The following is a 16609-nucleotide window of genomic DNA, read 5'->3' on the forward strand; positions in this document are numbered from 1 at the left end:
ATCAAAAACCAATCAGTGTAATAATATACCATGTTAATAGAATAAAAGACAGAAACCTCATGACCATCTCAACAGACCCTGAAAAATTAATTTTTAAAAAACCACCTGTACTTCAATTAAAAAGCAAGCAAGCAAACAAACAACCCATTTAAATATGGGCAGAAGAACTGAAGAGACATTTTTCCAAAAGAGGAAAAGCTGATGGCCCCCAGGAACATGAAAAGCTGTTCACCACCACCAGTATCAGGGAAATGCAAACCAAAACCACAATGAGACACCATCTCCCACCTGTCAGAACGGCCATCATCAAAAGGTTGTTAGAGAATTCCAGGTTGGAGGATTCTGAAGGTGCCTCCCAGGGCCTGCCGGGGCCTGCCGGGGTGCGGTGGTGCTATGGGGAGGTCTGATGTGCTTTCCCTATCCCATCCTGCGTCTGCAACTTGCCTTTTCCCTTTGGAAACTTTTCAGGACCCTCTTTTTGTTCTAAAAATATACATCGATATTCCTGTTTCATTCAGACAGCTCTTCCTCCGCTTCCCATAGGGTTCTGCTCCAACAACTGACCGCGAGTGGAAACTGCGTTCAGTTCCCCTAACGCCCCCCCACATCGCAGCTCAGCCTAAGCTCAGTTCTCAGGACACCTGCACCAGCCTGCCGTGGGGCAGAGTCACCTGACACCCAGCCCATTTTATAGTCAGTGTAACTGTCTCGTGTGGCTTCCTGAGAGGCCCTGAGGGCAGAAAGGGGAACAGTCCTCCTCATCCACTGATGGTGAGGCTGCTGCATCCTCAGCACCGTGTCGCTCGCCCTCTGACGGCTGTGCCTCCCCCCAACCCCTCGTCTCAGAATCACAGGGGGTTTACGTGGCACACGCCCGCCCACCTAGGAGAAGAGCGCAATTCAGAATTCCAAGAACAGTGTCTCCAGAATATGTGCTACTTTCGCCCCATGGAAAGTCAGAGGACCCCGAGTCTCTTGCTGAGTCGAGGCTGTCCCTGCAGGGCCTCTGTGGGGCCCTTTACTCTGACCTCGTCTTTCCTTGTGCAAAGGTTTCTTGTAGCGCTTCTTGGAAATTTTCTATTTTGTTTTCAGAGACTATTAAATTCTGAGCTCCCTAGATAAGAATTTGTCCCTTATTAATAGTCTGCTTCTTTTTGCTCACATCTTTTTTCCTTTTTTTGCTATTGAAACTTTACTATCAAGAGCTCACTCTGTATATTATCTGCCGGCCAGGAGCTCTCTGCAGGGCAGCTCGGCCCCCTCTGCCCTGCTGGTGGGCTCTTCCCGGCGGGGCGTCTGGAGCTCCCACCTCTGCACGTCGAGGTGCAGGGAGATGCTGACTGACTGGGCCGGGCCGGGCTGGGGCTCTGCCTCTGGTTCAGCTGCTCACGGCTGGGCCCCCCGCCCCGCTGAGCGGTCGGGGTTAAGGCAGATGTCCCCGGGAACAGGAGGGGTGGAGGAGACAGCACTCTGCCATCCCAAATGCCAGGCAGACTCTGGGTTCGAAGGGAGCCCCTCCTCCAGGGGAACCAGGGGGTCACCTGCATTGTGGAAGCTGCAATCAGGTTTCCTCGCCATTGTCCGTGTTTTACTCACATGAATCTATTTTTTTTTTTTAAAGTAGCAACTTGAATGTCAGGACTTGATTCTTTTCCCCATGTAATCACATTTTGAATGCAGGTTAAAAAAAAGTTCCCTTCGATATATAACCAACACCTAAACAACCAAGTGCTTTTTAACACCTGTGGATGGGAATCAGCCCAAAGTCACCTGCAAAGTTGTATCAGGCTGTCCCCCAGGCTTATTTTGAAGCCGCTGCTGGTTTTCAGACACCAAATCAAAACACAACAGTCTTGGGCCGATGCCACGCCCACATTCCGGTTTAGTCTCACGGGTGACCCGGCTGGTGTTCTGCTGCTCACTGGACACCAGGGCTGTATCTTTATGGGAACTTTCACATTCTCAACACGACGTATTTTCATCATCAACTAACGTGGGGTTTAAGCACACGGGCACTGCGCGTCTTTAGCGAGACTTAGCTCTGCTAGTGAGTGGTTCGCTTCTGCCACAGTTTGTTTAAAGGAAAGTTGTTCATCTCACACTGTCTGGAGCACAAACAGAGCTTGCCGCACATGAGAGCCCCCGGCACAGAGGCCACCGCAACCTGGGAGGTGCCCACACAAAGCGGGGGCCCGGGTTTCGGGCAGACGGGGGTGTCAGCCGCGGCAGGCACTGCGGGCTGCAATCACAGACCTAGTAGGCCCCCTGTTCTCCCAGGCACCTGGTGCCCCAGGCCCCGGCTGCATACAGACAGGAGCGAAGGGGTCTGCATCCCACATCATAAACTAATTTAAAACCCCAAGGGGACAGTGTCTAACAGAAAGCAAGTAGGCATAAGAATATACAGGTAAACATATTTAATAGAAATATTAAAATAATCATTACATTTCCTCTCATTGCTGAAGCCATGAAAGGATATCCCTTCGGTAATTAAAGTAGTAATTTTTTTTATCATGCAAAAAGGCATTTCGATTATTGCATCCATAGGTAGAGACTATATTTCAAAACAAGTTGATAAAGGATTCAAAGCGGCCTAGACTTACAGAGAAAGTGAAATGTGTTTAAATATGATAACAGTTGCATTGTACGCTACAAGCATACTCATGTTCACAGTTTGGTATAAAGTGAAAAAACTAAACTTTTAAATTCAGCTTGGAAATAGATGCATTTTCATTAATACATTCACTAGTTAGGTCTGTTCTTCTAAAACAGGAAGAAAGACAGGTATATGAGATATTTTTTAAAGAGCAAACTCAACGTGTCAGCAGCACATTTCAGTTAAACTGGAGATCAATGTTCTGAGTAACCGAAGTACAAAGTCAGTTCAGCAGCTGAGACTGAAAATCAGAGTAGAAATTGGAAGGCTTGAGAGAACGTCATAGAGCATACTGTGAGGTGATTTTTAACAAATAAATATTAAAAATAGAATTCTCACATTTACCATTTAGGAACACATTTTTGATCTGGTCAATAAAATATTCAGAGGCATCAAAGGTAAGTAACACCACCACCTGGAGCTGTTCCCAAGAACTGTGAAAGCGTCTCCCCAGAGGCTGAGGGGCCGGCGTGGAGCCTCAGAGCGACTTACCTGCTGCAACGCGGTGGCACCACGTCCACACGCAGACACGATGCTGAGGGCCCAGCCGCGGCCCGGGGCGCTGCCGTCTGTGGAGCCAGGAGAATTCTCAGAGCAGACCCCTGGCTCAGAAGTCGCTGAAGGCCAAGAGCCTGGGGACACCTGCCCCCCGGGAACCACCGGCACCCGCGGTGGCCCCGTCCACACGTGCCCGGCACTGCCGGGGCTCCTGACCAAGAACAGCTTCCGAGATGACACGCTTTAGAGAACGAAAGAACAGCTCGCCTTACAGTAATCACCAGAAGAACTGCATTTTAACTGTCTCGCAATTCATTGCAACGTGTGCACCTTGCAGTCCCTTCATAAATGTGTCAAGTCTGTCAAGAAAGCGCTTTCCTTCGCGTTCTGATTCACAGATTTTCTTTAACAATTGATCACGAATAACAATCTATCTGCAAGCCCGACCTTGCCATAAATGCTCTCATAACATTGTGTTAACAGCCTAAATTCCAGTTGGTACAGGATCAAAATTGGGCTTCACTTTAGAATTCACAGCACTGCCCGACGGGCGGGCCTGAAGCTCCGGGGGCAAGTTGTCCGGGGCTCCTCAGGGTCCGTGGCCACAGTGGGCATAGGGTGACAGGCCGCGGCCGCCCCCTTTACCACCTTCGCGTATGTACAAGTCTGTGCAGATGTGAGTCACGCGCACATGCTCTGGGACAACAGAAGAGCAGCACACGTGACCTTTTGCCAAATGGGTTCTATTTGGTTAATAAGCGATGCCTCCTCGTCAGTTACCGAAGTCCAGACCAGCTGTGCAGGTAGGAGGCCCAGCCGGAGGCGCGGGAGGCGTTTTCCTCCTCACCTGGGGGCAAAAGACAGGATTAGTCTCTCTCCTTCCACCCTTCACAGCCCTCTGTCCTCAGACTGTCAGCACTTAATGTCTTTCCCCGTTAGACAACCCCAAGTCAAGTCCCCACACAGCTAAGTATTTCCGACAACAGGGGACCTTCTTACACTCCTTTAAATCAGAGGTCTTCATATAACTTAACTTAAAATTTAAAATCAATAGATTTATGGTAAACTTCAAAATTAAACCAAAGAGACTGGAAACAACAACTGATTTTTAACCATCTGGAAACTAGGTTCCTTCAGGAAGAAGCTATTTATGGTAAAGTCAGTCCTTTCAAGGCGCAGCCTCCTACCCCAACCCCCCGGCCAGGGAGGAGTGTTTCCACCCCCCGCCCCCCCAACCACTGATCTGTCCTCCGTTTTGCCTTTTCCACAAGTCACACGAACAGGACCCCAGGGCACCCAGTCACCCACGCTGCTGTGCACTGCTCGCTGCAACGAACCCACCGTGCGGCTGGACCAGTTCATGCATTTACCAGCGAAGGGGGTCCCAGTTGTTTCTTGTTTTTAGTAATCAAGGTAAAGCTGGTGTGTGGGGGAGGGGATCAGGAAGTGAAAACTATTATGTATAAATAGGTTTTGAGTTTTCATTTCTCTTGGAATAAAAACCTCAGCATGGGACTGTTGTGGTCAGTGAAGATAAGCTATTTTTTAAAGTATTTCATTTTATTCTTTTCAGTTGAAGTATAGTTGGTTTACAACATTGTATCAATTTTTGGTGCCCAGCACAATATTTCAGTCATGTGTACATACATATATTTCTTTCCATATTCTTTTTCATTATAGGTCATTATAAGATATGACTATAGTTCCCTGTGCTGTACAGTTTATACTGTTGTTTATCTATTTTATAGATATTAGTATCTGCAAACCTCAAGCTCCCAATTTATCCCTCCCCACTGCTCACCTGCCCCTGTAACCCTAAGTTTGTTTTCTGTCTATGAGTCTGTTTCTGTTTTTTAAGTTCACTTGTGTCTTTTTTTCAGATTCTACATGTAAGTGATTTTTCTGAAGATATGTTTGACTTCAAAAAATGCCAAAAGTCCCCAAGGTGGTTGTATCATTTTGTACTGAGTGTTCCAGTTTCTCTTTTTATCTTTTTTTTATGATTGACACAAATAAATCCTGGAGGGCGTTTTTGTCCCTCCCCACCAACGGCACCTGGATCTGACTAGAGACTAACTGCTGATTTACAGGCAACACTGGGACAGTGTTAAAAGCTGCCCCGAAGTGTCAAGTCCAGATCAGAACTTCCACAGGAGCAACGACCAGCTTCTTCAACTAATGAATGACATGCTACAGAAGGAACATGGAATAGCTGGAAATAACAAAAACAAGACAAAGCTTAAGGGACATCGACCAAAGGCACCGTGAGTCCTATCAGGGAGGCATAAAGAGAGCTTTGCGACAGCGCAGGACGCTGAACAGGAGCAGGTGCAGGGGCAGAGGAGTCCAGACTCACTGGGGAATCTACCCCGTGTGGGGCTCTGCTCTGCCCCGGCCAAAGGACGACTGAGCGAGAGCTGAGTTGTCAAAGGTGGGTGACAGCCTCAAGGGGCCCTCCAGCATTCTCTGTGTGCTGGGAAATGGTAACACTAAGTGTGTAAGAACTGAAACAAGGAGACCACGATCGACCCTTAAGCAGCCATCTGAGACCAGAAACTACAGCAGCTGAATGTGAGTCATTTCAAAGGCGCTTATGAAATCACAGCACTAAACCCATCTCACATGAAAACCTGAGCTCCAAATGCAGAGCATCTTTAAAGCTGCACACGCCGGAGGGGCCTGCGTGCGGGGTACGGCTGGACTCCTCACGGAGCTTCGGGCGAGAACAAGCAGACACGCATTAGGAAACTAGGAGACGAGAGGAAACCACATTCTTGGACAGAGTTCAACGCCAGGATTACAAATCCAATTTCCAAAGAACTGGAGGATCAAATTGGACACCGCCCTGTGTTCTGCTGTGTGTCAAACTGTTATAAAAGCACTGCAGTTGCCCTAAAATGTTAAAAACCCAGCTTTCCCACCTGGTCCCAGTTACAAGTACGACGGAACTCACGCAGGTGAGCACAGTCTGAGAGGGACGGCCCCGAGGCACGGCCGCCCCGGGCCCTCCCGCACCCACCTCGGGCCGCGGCGGCCAGCTGGGCCTTCTCCTCGGGGCTGAGCTGCAGCATGGTGCCCACCACGGGCAGCAGCCGTGCCCTCTCGCTGCCGGGCTGCAGGAGCAGGAAGCGCAGCAGGACGTTCTTCAGGTACTCCAGGCTCACCGCCGACTTCTCGCGCTCCTGGTTCCTCTCCAGCCGCCTGATCTCACTCTTCAGGAGCTGGAGATGAGAAAGGAGGGAGAAACGGCCAAACGTGGCAGGCCGAACACACACATTCTCCTTCTCTTCCCCCGAAATGCCCCAAAGCACGGCACTAAAGGAGCTGCTAGGTCAGGAGAGAAAAGCAGATGAGAAATACCGAGAAACCCCTGAAGACGGGGAGCGGGTGACTCGGACCAGAGCACACGGCGCCGGGGCAGGCGAGGCCCCCGGGGAAGCCCGCGCACGTGGGGAGGGGGCCGACCCCCGCCCTGCCCGGCGCCTGGAGCCCAGGCGGGCAGGCGACTGACAAGACAGGCGAACAGCACGTAACCTAGTGCAAACTCAGGAACGGACGGCAGCCTGGAGACTACCGGACACGGCACAGATGACATGACAAAGACGCAGGGTGTGGAGCCTCTGAGGAAGACTTCCAGGTTGAAGCAAGAACATATTGTCACATTTCACCGTTTCAGGTTCATCCAAGAAAGTTGGCCACCTCTGTCTTAAAACCCAGGGTCGTCTAAAACAGTGACGAGGTCCAAGAAATCACGGGAGAATGTCAGTTTGAACACTCAGGCTCTGAGCTAGGTAGTGGTTTGTCAGCTGTGGTAACACCTTGACCACGTGGGAAGGTGGTGTTTTATGTAGCTTACAGAGACGCATACCGAAGTATTTAGAGGTAGGACGTCCTGGTGTATGCAGTTTACTGAAAATAGCTGAATGACTGAGCATTAAGAAAAGAATTTGGTAGGGACAGCCCCTGGCCCTGTGCAGCAGCAGGGTGATCTCTTGGGGGAAGTGCGGTCCAGGGCAAAGCAGACTGGGGTCTGAATGTTCCCCCGCCATCAGCCTCAGCTGTTCTCGCTCAGCCACGGTGAGGCCTCACCACGAAAAAACATGGGAAGGCAGGGCCTGCCTTGGGGTAACTGGTCAGAAAACAGCAGGACCACAGTATCAGCAAGTCGCGATGCAAACACCAACGTCATCCTCAACCGCCTTGTCCTACAGGTTTCCGGTGTCCATGTTCAGCAGGAAAGCCTCCCCTCCACCCTGCTGTCAATCAGAAAGCTCCACCGTTCACCTTTACAACCCAGGGGGGACCCACATCCGTCCCAGTTTTATTTAAGCACATGTGGGACTTGTGAGCATCTGTCCAGTTTCTAAATCTACTATGGTTTCCTGGAAAAAGTAGGAATTAGTTTTTATATAACAGATATAATTGCAGTCAACACTTTGCAACGTCAGGAACGTAACGTCACAAGGAGTCACAACGGACGCATGCGCCACGGGCACTGTTAACATGGCTGTACGCAGAGTCTGGAGACCAGGCAGCCTCCCGCCTCACCTTAATCTGTTCCATGAGCATGGCGTTGGTGGCCTCTGAGTCCCGCAGCAGGCCATTCAAGTGGTCCGCGCTTTTTGTGGTGGAGCTGAGCTTCTGGGCCAACTCTTCTTTGGTAAATTCAGTGTGCCACGAAGGGGACTCTGCAAGGTATGGGTCCTGTGGTTAGTTTCCAAAGCGAGAGGTCAGAGAGGGAGGTTGTGAATGAGAAAGCCCCCTCAGGGGGATATTTCCTGCTGTAATGTCTCACATAGACATCCTGGGGAACAGGTTCCTGGTGGCACAGACGGGACAGACTCTGCCGAGAAGCAGGTCCCCCGTCCCCCGCCAGACACAGGCCCACGAGCTCATCCTGGGACCCGTGGGGCGGGCGTCTGGGCACCAGTTTACCGGTCTCACCCTCCTCCGTCTAGTAACTTAGGGAGGAGGAAGTAGCACTTAAACCACGAATTTGCCTAAGAAGTTTACGTGGGGTGGTGGGTATTATCATTCACATGTTGTACACGAGGGAACGGCTCAGAGTCAACCAGTAACTCTGGCACGAGTCACAAAGCCAAGTGCCACTCTGGAGTCACGGCCATGCTGGCACGACTCGCCTGTCCCAGGACCACCTTCTCCAGGAGGAACCATGACTATAGTGTCCGCTCACTATGACCCAGGGCTGAGGACACCCGTGACCCGTCCTCCCGCTAGACCCAGAAACTCAGGAAGATGGCAAACAGAGTCCCCCGAATTAGGGAATTAATGTTCATTACAGGGAAGAATAAAGCTGTCTTGAATAAGGCAAACTGAGCATTATTACGAGGAATAAATAAAAAACTGCCGGTTTCTCAGAAGGTGGGAGAATAGTTTATCCCACTTCTCATCCCAGCACAGAACTTCCCACCACCTACTTCTGCCTCCAGCTGTGGGCAGAACTAGCATTTTACTAAAAAAACATTTAAAAAAATTTTTCTTGCTTCATTCTGCAGGTAAGTTTTCCATTTGAAAAAGGGTGGAATACTGAATAAAATTTTACTAGAGCAGCTGAAAAAGCATTTATAAACTACAGTAATATGAGACAGGACAGCAGAGTTAAACAAACACACAATTAAACAGACAAACACACCGAGCTTCGCTTCAGGGTAATTCAGCAGCTGCTCCAGGAAGGGGGTGCGGGCGCCGGTGGGCGGCGTGGACTCGGTGTCGGTGTCCTCCATGCCCTCCCCCTGCTCCCGGGCCGCGGCCTGCACGTCCAGGACAGGGAGGTCGGCGCTTCTCTCTCGAAGGCTCCTCACAGGTTGGTGGGAAGAAGCTGTACCTGTTACATTTGTTTTTTTAAAGAGTAAATGTGAGATTGTTCAAAATCATGGATTCAGCATTAACAGAGACACATGATAAAATTTAAGTGATTGTAGGAATGTCAAATGATATGGTAGGGAATGTGAATGACCAGAAGACAAGTAAACAGTATAGAAAGAAAGAATTCCTAAAACAGTCCTAAGATCTTAGCTATTGAACTTCTAGCCCTTAAGTCATAGCATGAGGCCACGACTGCTACTCGCATCAGCGTGAACCACAGTTGCCTGGCACCAACTCTGCAGACATTCTCAGACTGGTTCTAGCTACTCCTGAGGTCCTGGTGATTCAGGGACGCTTGCCCTGGACAAGGCCTGCACCAAGGACGCTCTCACTGGCCCCTGCCCTCACCCCTTTGCCGGCTGGTGCCCATCCCCGCCTGCTTGCAACTTCAGTGTCTGGGAGGAGAACTCCAGATCCAGGACAGTATGTGTCTCAGTCCTGGGCAAGGCTCCCCACCAGCTGGTCACCCCCACTGTGGGGGAAGGGAGACTGATGACACCCTCAAACACGTTACCCTTTTAACCCCAGGAAACCGCAAGGCCAGAGATTGAATGGCTTTGCCTGAGGTCTCAGAGCTGGGTAAAGATAAAGGACCACAATTCTAACCAGATTTTTAAAACTCTGAATGTCACTTGTCCTCCTTTCTGTGAAGCTGCCCCACACTGGCCCTACTACCCCTCACCCCCTTTCACAAGCATCAGCCCTTGGCCATCTTCAATGCAGCACCGGCCTGGGCTCTGACATCTGCTAACTGCTTATTCTGCTGCTGCCTCTGGATGCCAGCGTTTCCCGGGCTGCTCTCGTCCTTTGAGACGCCTGGCTTATGTTAAGTTTTCTTGACGCTGGTTTCTGACCCTGATGAGTGACCCACCACTGCCAGTGCCCTGGTGACAAGGAACCAGTGTTAAGTATAAAGCTGATTCTTAATACTAAACGTGGCCTCATCTTGGCCTCCAAGATCCCCATCTGATCCATGAGGAAGTGAAGGGAGGAGCTGCCAAGCTCCACGCTCTCCAGACATCGCATCTGATGGTGAACAGATGCAGCCAACACTGGTGTCGGGGCAGAGCGTGTGCGAGTCCCAGAGAAGCAAAACCCGATTACTTGGAGGGAACGGCCTGTGAAAACTGGTATCTGAGGGGTTACAGAGGCTGTCCGGTAAAGTTAAGAAGGGTTCAGTGTTCAAGTCTCCCCAGGAAGCAAGGCCAGAGCCCCCAGTCACAGAAGGGAGGTGGTCGTCACCTGGTCAGGTGTTTACTTTCTCTGTGGACCCGAGAGGGTGGACAGAGCAGCAGAGACGCGGGACAGGGACAGCAGTGCCCGGGGGACATACGCACTTCTGGCAGGCGGCTCGCTCCGGTGCTGGGCCAACTGGGCCTCGGCCCTGGCCAGCTGCCCCTGCAGCGTCTCCACTGTCCTCTGGTGCTCCTCCTGCAGGTGCCGCACCTGCTCGCGGAAGCTGCTGCCGAGGGCCTCGTTCTGGGCAGTGAGCTGGCTGACGGCCTGCGCGTGCTCCGACCTCAGCAGCGAGCCCTCTGACTGCAGCGAGGACAGCCTGTGGGAGAGCAGGGCTGCAGGGGTCCACTCAGACGTCCACCCCTCCCCAGCACCTGGGACACGGGGCTGTGGGAAAGTGGGGCTGCAGGGGTCCACTCAGATGTCCACACCCTCTACCCCAGCACCTGAGACACAGGGCTGCAGGAGAGCAGGGCTGCAGAGGTCCACCCAGACGTCCATACTGCCCCCCTGCTCCCACCACGGCCCCCCCCTTCAGACCCAGGCTCCTTCCTTCACAGTCGGCTAGAACACAGGGTGGCATCAGAACATAAACTCATCAGACCTGAAATCAGGCCCCTTCCGCAGGTTATCCTACATAGCAACTCAGAGAAATCCAGGATGAATGTTCTTGTTCTCTATCAACATGAAAACATGAAAAAGAAGGCCTCCTTCTGACTCATAAGGAAAGCCGCAAAGGAAAGTGTCTTTGGCCATTTTAAACTAATTAACGCGAAGCTCTAAAAAACACAAGGGCCTGGTTTCCTACCACTGTGCCTGACCTCGCTGCAGGCCGGAATCAGGGCCCTCGTCAACCACAGGCTCTCAGCTGAGAGCCGGCGAGTCGCACGCTCCCAGGGAGGGCCCCCAGTCGCTCACTCGCAGCAGTTCCCCACGCAGCTTGTATGCAGTCTGCCTGACGCTACCCACTGGGCCTGCAACTGGGAACCACTGTTTTTAATGGTTCGCTTGTAGCGCTGAAGTTTTATGTGTTTGGCTCCTTTCATACAAGCATGATTTCGGAAATTCAAACAATATGGAGCCAATTTTAGATAAAACCAAAAGTCTGCTCGTGGCCTAGCGTGGGGCGCCCAAGACCTTTCCTCTGTGTGCTAAACGTCAGCATCCATGAAGGTTTCAAAGCAGGACTAGTGGCTGGCGGGGGACATGCAGTACAAACACCTCATGTGTCAGAAGAAGGATCTTAACGGCCAAGTTCACACCAGCTGGACTTCAGAGAATGTGAGGGCAGCCGCGGCCTGGAACCCGCAGCTTCTGCGTTGTCTAAACAGCGCCCACGGAGAGAATAAGGCTCTTACAGTGATGACGCTTTCTACGGAGGTCAGGGGCTACACTCCAGAGCCCGGACAGGGCTTCCGGCTTCAGGTGGCAGCGGGGACTGCTCCGACTGTACCCCCGTGGCTGCAGGAGGCTGAGCCCCGCCTGCGTGCTGCCTCTGCCCTGGCGGTTACGGGCATTTCCATGAGCCGGTCGTCTGGGCAGCGTGGGGGTCAGCTGCTCAGCCTCACGATGACCCTGTGGTCATTTTCACCATTTCACACACACAGTGCGAAAGTCAGCTGTTCAAGGGAGAGGAGGCTATGTAAAGGAAAGCCATCGCCTCACACCAGGGCACAGAGAGCAACAATGCTACTAGTCTTTAATGTTTTGGAGGAAGTAGGGGGAAGGAAGACCCCTAAAATAACCAAGAATGCTGTGAACGGTTTCCAGCACTTCGGACGGTGACTGGCACACAGCAGGTGCTCCGATGCCCCTGGGGGACCGAGCGCCTTCAGAGGCGCCCGCGCACATCACTCGAGTTAGCAGTACAGCTGTGGCAACTTCTCTGGAGTACAGAGTGAGTGCTGGGCATTCCTGATGGAAACAGCAAGTGCACACCGCTGTACGAAGGACCCTAATCTATGGAGAGCCTGGTAGCAGGTTAATTACAGAACCCGTAGCTCTTCCCCGAGCCTCTGATTTACAAGATTAACACATGTGAGTCCTGCTGTCAAAGGAGCAGAAGCCAAGGAAGTGAAGCGTCTCCACCTGCGGGACCAGTGCACCTGAGGTCTGCAAAGCAGCCCCACGGCCCTGCAGGGAGCGGCTCCGCGAAGATTCTAAGACACAACAAATATCTGCAAATATTTCCCGACTGCTGTATCAAGGAACTCAGAACTCCTCGTCTGCAACAGCACGTCTATGCTGCCGACACCCCCGTGCTCACTGGAAGCACAGATGAATGAAGTGCAGGTGTGCCGAGCTGAGGGCACGGCTGCAAAGGGACGTTCAGCCAGCAGCACTTGAAGGTCTTCCTCTAGAGAGAGGAAAATGCGTGTCGTCTGACACCCGGTTGGAAAGTAGTGTTCCTTTTTTTAGGAAGCATCTGGCCATGAAGGCCACAGGAGAGACAGGATACTGGATGAGCACATAAACTTACTCTTAAAAAAAGCAAAGTACGATAACAACGAAAAGCAGGAGCTTGAAGGTGGAGGAAGCAAGTCACCAGCCTTTAGAAACACCCATCTCCCCCTTTCAGTCTGTATCGGCCCCGGGGCAGCAGGGTGAGTCCGCCGGCAGGCCCAGCACCCTACCTGTCGCGGAGCTCGGCCTCCTTGGCCACGGCCTCCTGCAGCGTCCGGTTGTGCCTGTCCAGCAGGGCGTCGTGCTCAGACTGTAGCGTCTGCAGCTCAGACACACTCATCTGCAAGTTGTTCTGGGTGTCTTGTAATCTGATTTTCAGTTGGTCAATCAACATCTCCAGGTGCTCTCTGAAACAGAAATAAATAAAAATTTTTTTCAAAGAGGTAAACATGATTTTGTGCTTTCAAATAAGTTTTAATCATTTAATCTTTCAATGCCATACTTTTGCCATTATTATGGATGAAGCCAAAGGAAATATAATAGAAGAATTCAGAAAAAAGGGTTAATGTGATATAAAAGATGTTATAGTCAGACTGTAGATCTCAGACATTACACATTTACAGAAGTCTCTGAATTTACAAATTACATATTCAAATGGAGCAGACCATGAAATAACATCAAAACAGTCTATTTTATGTTACAAGACTATGCCATTAGTTAAAAAAAAATCACACACTTCTAAGCTAACCATTGTGAGAACAGCACGTTATATCAAGTCACAGTGAAAGAAAGTCCTTGGAGAAAAAGTTAAAACCCTCACTTCTGCCACAAGTGGTATAATACACTATTAGCTTCTTTTTAAAAATAAGTATTTCATATATAAGAAAGCAGAAGGAATGTAAAATATTTACATTAAAATAATTTTAACTCAAAATCCTGGCATGATCAAAAATAACTTCTGTAAATGGTGATTTTGTATGTTAAGTGTGTCACTATTCAACTTCAGCATTAAGATGAGCTATCAACAGAAAAAGCCTCATCACTTTCAGCCGACAGTCCCCTAGTTTATTAAGTACTTAAACTAAAGTAACACACGCATCAACACACAAACGTGGCAGGATATTTAGTCCTACTGAGAACAGTCGGAGCCGGACGTGAAATGGCTCTAATGCAGGGCCTCTGCTCACAAAAGCCAGACACTCGCTGCAGAAGGCTCTCCCTTGCTCACTCCTCGCCTGTTTCAGGAGTGATCTGTACGCTAGTGTGAAAGATGTGTTAAACAATATGCTACTGAAACAGCATACAAATGAGATGGTCATAAATTTAAGAAGAAAAATTTAACTGTAGACCAGAATTTAGTATTTAGCTTAAAACTTTTTGAAATAAGTACAGTGTTTTTAAGCAACTTAAGGCTGGCCTAGCTAGTGGTGAGTAAGTGCATCAGGGAAGCGTTCTGTTCTTCCACGTCTCAGTTTTCAAACTGGAAAAAGTCCTCACGCAACTTTACGGTCTGTCCTTCCACTGTGACCAGAACGTCCTGACGTGGACAGACTGTGAGGCTGCAAGTCCCAGCTCGGCCCCGTGTCATGACCCCTACTTCCCCATGCCTCCATCTCTCTGAGCTTGAACTGTGCCCCTCACAGCGACGGTCCCCTTGCCATCTGGAGTCACGGTGAGGCCGACTCTGCTCTTATCGGTGATTTCACCTAGAATTCCAATCAGGAGGAGCGGAAGCGGGGTTTCTGGCCCTGCGGAGGAGAGCGCTTCCCGAGGTCGGACTTTACCTTTCCTGTTTAGCTCCCTCGGTCTCGGTCTGAGACACAGACTTATTCTTCTGCTGTTTCAGGACATTGTGAACTCGGACTTTGTAGCTCTCAAATTCAGAAGTGGTAGCAGCCTGTTCTGCCTGTAACATTTGAGAGAGAGAAGTCTGTCTATTGCATTTCTGTGTCACATGGTCCCCTTTTCTTTCAAAGATTCGTGAATTAAGATGAAAACCCTTTTCCAAAAATGAGTTAAATGTCTGAAACTCCTTATCCCCCGGTTAAAAAAAAAAAAAGTACACTTTTTTTTGCCTTACACTTTCTAATAGCCTTTGAGTGGCATAATTTTATCTGACAAGAGGCATGTTTCTGTTTTCTTCCCTGGAAGACTAATTCACTGCCCATACATTTTATAACGGCACTACCTGCCTTTGCAACTTCAGAACGATTTTCACTTTTCTCTCTTTTTATAAATACAATAAAAATTAACCCAAAGAAATTAAGCTACTTGAACTTCAGTTTTCAAAGGAGAGTGGGAAGAGGTAAACTCTTAGGTCTTTGATGTTCCCAAAGTGACCCGTGACCCCAAGACTCTCTTGCCCTGGTGGCCGAACAGAGCTGCACATATAACGAGCCCCCTGCAGAGCCTGTTTCACTTGCTGAGGAGCGAGAGTGGCCATTCTATTAGAATTTGGTTTTATAATCGTGAAGCCTCAGAAAGAGCTCTAACAGCTTTCTAACACAAAATTTTAAAAAGTAACTTTCTTCCACAGGGAAACTGGAAACCAAGGTTGAAATGGAGACAACATGTACCCATGTCCACGCAAGTGAGAGCTGGGGGTGGGCTGGGGTCGGGGGTGGCGGGCTCCCTGGAGGACGCACCTTGGCGGCGCGGCACTCCTCCTGCAGGGCCGCCAGCCTCTGCTGGTACGCGGCCAGCGTGCGCTGGTGCTGCTCCGCCGACACCTTCAGCTGCTCATGGGCCCTATGCTTGTCCGACGTCACCTCGGCCAGCTGGATCTAGGGAGAGGCGCTCAGTCAGGCCCCAGTCTATCAGAGCCACACTCACTAAACAGCCTGCCTTAAACACAAACTTGAGCTTTGAGAGAGGACAACATTTAAGGGACACAATTAAATAGAATTTTTAACTTATTATTTTGAAAGAGTGGGACAATCTGAGTAGAACATTTTCTCAATAAATTAAGTTGGTTTTCCTTAAATCAAAATCAACCCAAAAGTCAATCATGAAACAATTTCAGGCCAAATGTTAGAGCTCAATGCTTAATTAATACCTCAAGACAGTGTAGTATGGGTTTTCAAATACACGAAAAGAACCCAGCTTAAAGTTAAAGTAAATGGGAGACATGGTCAGAAGGCATACTTGGCTTTACTGCTTCCACTTCCTCAAAATTCTGATGCAGGGTGTCCCGAGAGAGAGAGAGAGAGAGAGAGAGAGAGAGAGAGAGAGAGAGAGTGTGTGTGTGTGTGTGTGTGTGTCATTTCAGAAAAATCCCACTTCTACACGGATATTTGGATATTTTTTAAATCTTAAAAAGTAAAGAGCCTTACTTTATAGACTTCTACTTGCTGCTGGCTCGCCTCCAGCTCGCCCTTTAAAGACGCTTGAAGTATTAAGTGATCAGTCTCCTACAGAATAAGAAACTTGGTTAAATGAAAAAAAGGAGTTATTCGTAAATACTCTATGAATAAGTATTAAAGTAGGAAACTGAGAAATGAGCATACCGCTTGCTTTGAATCTGCCAGTTCTTTCTTGGTTTTCACAAGCAACTGCTTGATTTTGTTGTTTTTTGCCTCGTGCTGCTGTACTGACGCCTGCAGGGAGGCTAGTGGGAGAAATGATTTCAGAGGAGAAACAGTTTCTGTGAGTGAATTTAAATGAACAAGTGACAAGTCTTGTACCAACACACCTTCAAAAGGAACCTGGCTCCACTTTTCACTATGAAAATTTCACACACACGACACCAGTGACAGCAACACCACAAACCCCGCCGTGCCTGTCACCGGCTTTGACAACAACAATGGCTCACCCCCTTCATCCAGACCAGGCATTGGGCCCACAAGCCGCTGGCCGCTGCCTGATTCTGCCAACAGTCTGTCCCCATGCTGCTCACGGCGGCCTGAGTGCAACACCGGCAGACTGAGGAAC

At 49.8% G+C, this 16609-nt stretch overlaps 1 protein-coding gene across 2 annotated transcripts in view; it reads right to left on the reverse strand.

Annotated features, from left to right (window-relative positions):
* Positions 1-2402: 2402 nt before the first annotated feature.
* GCC2 (GRIP and coiled-coil domain containing 2) overlaps positions 2403-16609 on the reverse strand; it is a 37612-nt gene continuing 23405 nt past the window's right edge. Inside the window, exons 14-23 of one of the 2 annotated variants that reach the window (XM_074354619.1) lie at positions 16186-16286; positions 16012-16089; positions 15325-15462; positions 14464-14585; positions 12910-13086; positions 10378-10595; positions 8808-8999; positions 7703-7842; positions 6174-6375; positions 2403-4001 (exon numbers count right to left, since the gene is read on the reverse strand). In XM_074354619.1, coding sequence (XP_074210720.1) covers positions 3931-4001; positions 6174-6375; positions 7703-7842; positions 8808-8999; positions 10378-10595; positions 12910-13086; positions 14464-14585; positions 15325-15462; positions 16012-16089; positions 16186-16286 — 1439 coding nt within the window. In that variant the 3' untranslated portion in view covers positions 2403-3930. Of the gene's footprint in view, positions 4002-6173; positions 6376-7702; positions 7843-8807; positions 9000-10282; positions 10596-12909; positions 13087-14463; positions 14586-15324; positions 15463-16011; positions 16090-16185; positions 16287-16609 lie in introns of those variants that run through there. The other variant, XM_074354620.1, reaches the window with a different exon arrangement.

The sequence above is a fragment of the Camelus bactrianus genome, chromosome 28, assembly GCF_048773025.1.
Source record: "Camelus bactrianus isolate YW-2024 breed Bactrian camel chromosome 28, ASM4877302v1, whole genome shotgun sequence".
Lineage (NCBI taxonomy): Eukaryota > Metazoa > Chordata > Mammalia > Artiodactyla > Camelidae > Camelus > Camelus bactrianus.